The following is a 7641-nucleotide window of genomic DNA, read 5'->3' on the forward strand; positions in this document are numbered from 1 at the left end:
AAATACGTCACTAAATGCTTTCACCACATATAACTACAGAAGTGAACTGAGAATATATTTGTATTTTTGTACTGAAATACGTCACTAAACGCTTTGACCACAAATAACTGCAACAGGGAAGTGCGTATATATTTTTCTGGATATAAAAATTGCTCGAATGAAAGAGCTGTATAATGGCTATTTGGATCCCCAAATAATCTTTCCCTGCACTTGTAAATCGCTTTTCTAGCACTGTCCCTTGCGCCTTCTGACGTCTCTTCCTGCATTAAGATGCTGTGAAATGATTCCTCCCTATCCTTTCCCTGCACTTATAAATCGTTTTCATTTTTTTTTTCTCACAATGAGGTTTCTCCTAACACTCTCCCTAGCGCCTGCACATGTCTCTCCCTGCACTCAGAACGCTGTAAAATGTCTTAATCCAAGATGGCTGAGGCTATTTAAAGGGGTGTGACACCACAGGGCTGGCTGGGTGCTGATTGGCATTATGGGTCATCCCGCCTTCCCAGAGTTCCTTGCCCCATGTCCTCACACTTGTAGCCGCCATTTTAGAAAAAATTGCAATTCGTTATCTCGCGAATCTCGAGGAAAGATTCGTTGCAAATCGATTTTTTTCTGAAATTCGGATCGAATTCCACTTCGTCAGCTTCAATTCGCTCATCTCTAGTTATTAGCAAGAACACTTTGATCTGATGAATTCAAAATTGGAACAAAAACTGTCCAAGCCCAAGCAATGCAACCACAAACTTTAACATTTCTATCATTCTTCACAGTTGGTCCAAGGAAACTGAAATTCAGTTTGGATTTTCACAAAACATATTTATTTTTGCTGTGTTTAATAAAAGTTCACAGCAAACCGTTCTGGAAAGCATGATCTTTGCCTTTACACCAAATGGCAAATTGTAGTCTTGCTCTAAAGTTCTTTAAAGAACCTAAAGGCCTTTCTTGGTGTACTTATACAGGTTAAATTACTGCAATATTGTTGATTGTAGATTATGCATTTTGACGCCACCTGTTGCAAAAGTTACCCTTCAGATCCCCTTATAAAAATGGCACTTTTTGGGCTTTTTGAGAGAGAATTTGCTTAAACCAAACCATCAGCTCTTGGGTTGATTTTAGTGGGCCAGCCTTTCCTTGAAAATTACCAGTTTTTTTTAAATCTATGCTTTCAGTGAATATACAGATTTCGAATATATTTTCAAATCAGTTGCCAGACTCATAAGCATCAGCATCACTTTGTGGGCAATTTAAAGAGCTCTTAATTTTAGTCTTGAGCAAAGAAAACATCCCTCTTTAGATATTTGTTTTTTTGGCCTGCTTGTTCAAATTTGATGAAAAATGTAACATTTCCCACAGGGAGTTCTTACTTTTAAAATCCACTCCAGACATTTGTGATTTCTAAACTTCCAACTTTAATGTAATTTAATCTACCAGTATCACATTGACATCATTACATGTCCAAGTTGCTGTTTGAAAAACTTGTTGTCATTGTACATTAGCAAAAACAGACACAAGTGTAAACTAATAAATCAAAGAACAAATATGCTCTGTGAGCCATTTGAAATGTGTGAAAGAGGAAAGATAATAGCTGCCATTACTTATTATGACAGCCTGGAAACTAACAAGATGAACTTGTCGCTTCTACAATAAGTCCTGCCTCAATTGCAGATGTGCATTGCTCATTTCATCAGAAAATCCAGCAGAGCAGAATTTGGTAATTTTACTTATTTCTAAACAAGACTGTATCTTGTCCTGACTGTATCTCAGGTATTGTTGGGGAGGTGATAGCTTGTTCTTCTGCCTACCAGTGTATAATTCCTGCAGTGTTGAGCAGATTGATCTTCCAATCTACAGCACATATATAGTTGTGGCACACTTTGTGAAAAGAGAGTAAAGGCACCGCAGAAACATGCAACACCAATGCTGACACCAATATACCAACAATATTAATCTCCCTGATCACTTCCAAATCCTTTAGGGTTGAATGCCTTGTTATTCTAATTACTGGCTAGTTATAAAGGAATCAGATGTCCTGTATATATGTTATATGCTATGCTTTGTATATTCTTTTCTAGCAGTCTGGCATGTATTTTGCAGCCACAGCGCATTCTCTTGAGTTTAATATAGGGGCAGGTGGCCCTTGTTATCACAAAAGAGAATAGAGAGCACTTAATGATTTAAAAAAAAATACAAAACAGTCATAAATTATAAATCAAACAGCTTGCATACAACCTTTACATTTATTGTGGGGTACTATTATTATTATTTATTGTGGGGTACTATTATCATTAGTATTTCACTGGTAAAATTATCCTTTATTAACTGCTATTCACCAGAAAAAAAAACCTTCAATGATCCACCAATATTTGCTGTGAGGTCCTGGGGGGCCCTGTACAGGCACTCACAAACAATGTACAATAAAAAAAATTAAACCAAACCAATTCCTACATAATTAGTTTTCGTTTACAATGTTTTTATTGATTTTTCAAAGTTATAGGACATTAAGTTAATACAGAATATATATTGAAACAATTTAGAATACAATGTTAAAGAAAATATAAATAAAACAATACTACAGTAAGCAATATTTAGAGATATATCTAATGTTCATTAACATATAAAATGCAAATGAAGTAATGATTTGAAAAGGAAATAAAAAGAAGAAATTGAAAAGAATAAAAAGTAAATTTAGAATCTTGTCATGTTTATTTTGGGCAATAGAGGTCTATTTCCTATTTTATCATGTTAAATAATTTTCTGTAATACATTCCTGTAATTAAGAGATGTTTTTCAAGAGCTTGCAATAGTTATTTTCATAGCACAAATTATAAAGCTTAATAGTTTTTGTTTTGTTTTGGATATTTTTAAAATTGATTTTTTCTGTAATGCTGTAATGCTAAAGGGGGTTACGTTCTTGATTTATGTGTAAAATAATATGAATAAAGTAAAGACTCTTATTCATAGTTTTGTTTGTGGAATAAACATCTTGGGGAATAATCAGAAGAAAATGTAGTTTTTCGAGATGGCTTAGATTTATTACAGAATTTTTATTTCAATTTCTGTATATGTTTTATCTTAAGTGAAAATGCAAAATGAATGAAAGACTGGCGATTTTCATGACATTTATTGTAGCATCAGAAACAGAAAACACCAGCTGGCATAGGCTTACAAAATTTGGATGTTAAGGATTGCCCTTTAGATCGGCTAACCCCAATGACAAACTTAATGTCCAACATGGATGGCACTATGTCTGTTTATATGGTAACTAAGTTGGAATAACCCCATCAGTAAGATACAGATAACACCACTCTCTTTACAATATATCACAAACAAAATACTGTGTAATAATATTAATAATAATAATAAACACAGAAATGGTCAAAATACATGAAATAATCTATCATTATAAACTTTGAATACAAACTTACAATTACTGTTTTAATCACTGGTAATATATTGGACATAAGGGGGTGCCAGGGATAGGGATAATCAAGGTTGCATTTGCAAGAAGGCCCCTTGTTCCAGAAAGCCCATTGTGCCCTCTTTGTGATCACCTGTACCTGTTCAGACCTCTGTCAGGGGCTGACTTACAAGTAATACTTCACCGGCTGCTCAAACAGAGCCAACAAAGTGGATCTTCTACGTTCATCTCTGTCTGCAGCTGATGACATTATGTACTGCAAAGCCCAGCACAGAGAGATCTGCCATCTTTTTTTACAACATGCCAGTGAATACACATTCATGGGTGAGGTGGTAAAGGGTTTGAAGTGGGAATGTAATGTTAAGGGGGCTCCAGATGTGAACGGGACTCCAATCTAATATGAAGCTTTAGATGTGACGGTGGAGGTAGTGCTCCTGATGTGAAGGAGCATATCTATTTGGTAGTCTTGTCACTGAGGCCTATAGATCTGTAGCAGGTAGACCCCCAGCAGCAGTACATTGTTGTGGTGGAAGGGGGGACCGAGGTTCTAATTCTTCATCAAGATGTTTACATATCTAGCTATGCCACTGGTTTGTGTCATTTTGTACTACACCACAGGCAGTATTAAAGGATTTGATCACTATACATAAGTGGCTATAAAAGAGAAATTACTTGAAAGTCTGAAGGATCAGATAACAGTGTATGGCCAGCTGTACCCAATGAATTATGAATTGATAAACAAGACAGTTGGAGTCCTTGTCTTTTCTTTGCTATTACAGTGGAAAAATGCAAGAGAAACGTGTTTTAGTTTGGAGCTCCCAAAAATTAATACAATCGACTGTGCAGGTGAATAACTATAGATGACCATCAAACATGTACAAAATCCTGGACTGCTTTGGGGAAAAACATCCACAAATACAAGTATCTCTGATATATAGAAGGACACATATATAAAGAGAAGACCGCTTAATGTCCTGGCTGCTCGAACCCGACCTTCTGCCCGAGCACTTACTTCTCCCTTTGAATTTTTGTCTGATTTGTGAGTCACAAGCGCCTTGATAATGAGACCATTGGCTATCCCAATTAAGATTAAAGGGATGGTACAACTAATCAAGTTGATGGCCAGTAAATATACAGTATTAAGTCTAGGAACAGTTATTTCCGCACTTTCACCACTTGACATGTTAAAACTTTGTGGTGTTCGATAGAAATTCCAGGCCCGCGGATAGGCCTGTAGCCAATGATATAAAAACTGAGGCTATTATCATACATGGGATCAACTGTGCAGCTGAAAGTTTAAGTCGGATAAAAAACGGATGAGTGGATATAACGATCTGTAAATAGTAATTAATGGAGAGGCAGACTGTGAACCAGAAGCTGGAGTAGATTGGAAGCATGAGTAGGACAGTTGATAAAATGTAGACTTCATCAGTGAAATAAACATCACCATCCAAAAAACTCATAAAATCGTTTACCAACATGATGAACTGAAATAAAATGTTGGATATGCAGAGAGTAACCACAATGAGGTCAGATGGACTTAAATTTTTACCCTTGGCTTTGTCTGCGAGGTTCACCACGATGATAAGTGAATTGGTAAATAAGGCAATCAGAGTGCTGAGACCTAGCACTGTCATAGAAAGCAAAATAAATGCAGGAAGCATCAGATAAGATATCAAAGGTCTGAACAAAATTGACTGTATAAAAAATGTATATCTTTGTTGGGAAATTTTGTTTAAATACAACCGAATATCTGGTCCAGTTGGTATAATAAGGAATTAATAATTTTTCTTTTTGTACCTGAATATGAAAAGTTGATAATTATTACAATCTTTTTACTTCTTATTTGTATGCAGATATATATAGTGATACATGCAGCACAAAATAACATTCCACACAAAGCTATACCTGCAGAAATCCTCTATATACATTTTGGTTATTGTTATAACTGTTATTTGATAGTTACATTTATTGTATATGCTTGCTGTTAATATGTTTAGGACATTTTAACTTTTTGTATATCGGTCAGCACTTTCAGCATCCCTTGGCAACTAGTGCCGAAATAAAACACAGCAATTTTAATATTTTAATCAATCAAAGACTAATGGATTTGCAATTAAAGGAACTAGGGGTGTAACTACAAATCAGTAACTGGAGTCCCCCAGTTGTGTTGCTAGGATTTGAAAAGACCTAAAACACTTCAATGGAGTAATGAGTGGCACACATGGCATGACTAAGGAGGATAGATTACTCTAAAAGTCGGTTATGATTAAAAAAAAAGTCTACTCTGCTTTGGATAAAGAGTGTGTAACACACAGAACAAAGTGATTACAAGTATGTAAGGTGCTGAGTGCAGGTATTAGGAGTATGTAGGCTACTGCATTTAGAGGTCAGGAGTAAGTTACATACATAGTGCAGGGGCCAGGAGTATGAAAAAAACATTTTGCAATGATCATAGGTTTATGCAGCCCAGTGCACAGTATCCATTATGATGTATTTCATTGTTATCCCTTTAATAATTAAACATAGCAGAAGCACACACTTCACAAGGACATGCATATTGACACTACATACACACTGTAGCTGTATATACTGTACATATAAACATACACACAATTACTTACCTTTAGCTAGTTGTCCCCTCCTTAGTCCACAGTGTCCCTGCTAGGGCCAGTCTCTTCAATGACCCTCAACAGGAAAGTTAGGGTCTTGTTCAGGCACCAATTATGATTTTATTTCTTGGCCTATGTATAGAATTGGTACACATAGCATAGCAGCTTGTAAGAGTTTATTGGGTTTAATGATTAATATATATTACCTACCTTTTTCTGCTCATATTGTAAATCTATTCAAATTAGCCACTGCACTTAATCTGTACAAACATTCTATGAAAATGTTAGCTAACTCTAGACATTGTCATCATGAAGAAGGAGTCTGACTCTGTTGTTCTGAATAGTTTAACCCCAACTCCTCTACTATGAAAGTGCCCTGTAGTTATATGTTTGGAGGGCATCTGAGCTGACACTTTTACAACATATTAAATATGTAAATTTACTCTAGCTGTAAGTTAACAGCAAGTCTCAGGCAACAGAATTAAATGGATGGACATTCTGTGAACATTGGCAGTCAATAAAGTATTATTCCCTTTTCCAGCTTCAGGAAAGTCAGACGAATAAAAAGTCCTAAAACAGTTCTTTAATATGAAGTGGTGTTGCGAAGTGCAGAGGAAATCTATAATAGATAATTACCCTCAGCCTTGTTAGTGATGTCGCAGTGGGTGTGTGACCTTCATCTATCAGCAGCACCTTTTATTGACCTGGCTTTGCCTTGAAATTAAAAGGTGCGTCAGTACTTCAGGGATAATTATATCTTTTCCACATCTTGATTCCCTTAACTCATCATAGTAACATGCAGCAGCACAGGTTTAAAAAAAGGTGTTTTCTCTGAAAGACAACAGAACCCCTTTACAACTATCTACTATAATGTCTTACGTTGCCTGCGTTGCATTAAATACGCATGCATGAGATCGGCAAATTTTTATACCTTGTGCGAAAAGGCTCCTTTTGCGCATGCTCGAGATGCTCGGACATGCGCAGAAGGAGCACCCAAGAGTCTCCCAGGATGCATGATATAAGTATCCCAGGAGGCTTTGCGCTCCCATTCATTCTTGATCGAGAATTAAGGGGCGGTACTTTAAAAAAAAAGGTTGTTGCACTTAAAAAAAAACCCAACAGAATTTTTACCTTACATAAAAGAGTTGTCTACCCTTTTATGTAAAGTGAAATTTTTGAGGCTTTAAGGCAGCCTGGTTGATATTAAATGGTCTACCAATGCACTAGACTTGACAAAAAACATACCTGGACCTTTTTTTTCCAGAGCTGCAGAGGTGTGACTTGGTATGTCTAGAAAGTGCTGAATATTGGGCTTGGTTTAAAGAGTCTGAGTCTATACAAAGTATCTAATGTACATATTTGCAGCAGTCCTTGTGGGACTGTGTCAGTGACAGACCCCTCAGTGCAGACCTCAAAGACTCATGGGCAACAGAGGTCCCATTTAGGACCTGGGCTCCAGGGGCCCTCCTTGTCACCACTGTCTGGCTGCTCACTATTGTACACAGAGCCAGCAGAGCAGATCTACAACCATTGTGAATATAGAATGTAGGATCAGAGGTGAATGTAGGATTCTGATGTAAAGGGGGGCTCTTGATGTGATTGTAGGATCGG

General features: G+C 36.6%; 1 protein-coding gene across 1 annotated transcript; it reads right to left on the bottom strand.

The window, feature by feature from the left end:
• Window positions 1-4142: 4142 nt before the first annotated feature.
• On the bottom strand, window positions 4143-5082 carry LOC140332659 (taste receptor type 2 member 119-like). The gene is given in 2 exon segments (XM_072413852.1): window positions 4143-4649; window positions 4651-5082. Coding segments are annotated over 2 exon segments (939 nt in total).
• Between the last annotated feature and the right edge of the window lie 2559 nt (window positions 5083-7641).

This window comes from Pyxicephalus adspersus, chromosome 6 (genome assembly GCF_032062135.1).
Source record: "Pyxicephalus adspersus chromosome 6, UCB_Pads_2.0, whole genome shotgun sequence".
Taxonomy (NCBI): Eukaryota; Metazoa; Chordata; class Amphibia; order Anura; family Pyxicephalidae; genus Pyxicephalus; species Pyxicephalus adspersus.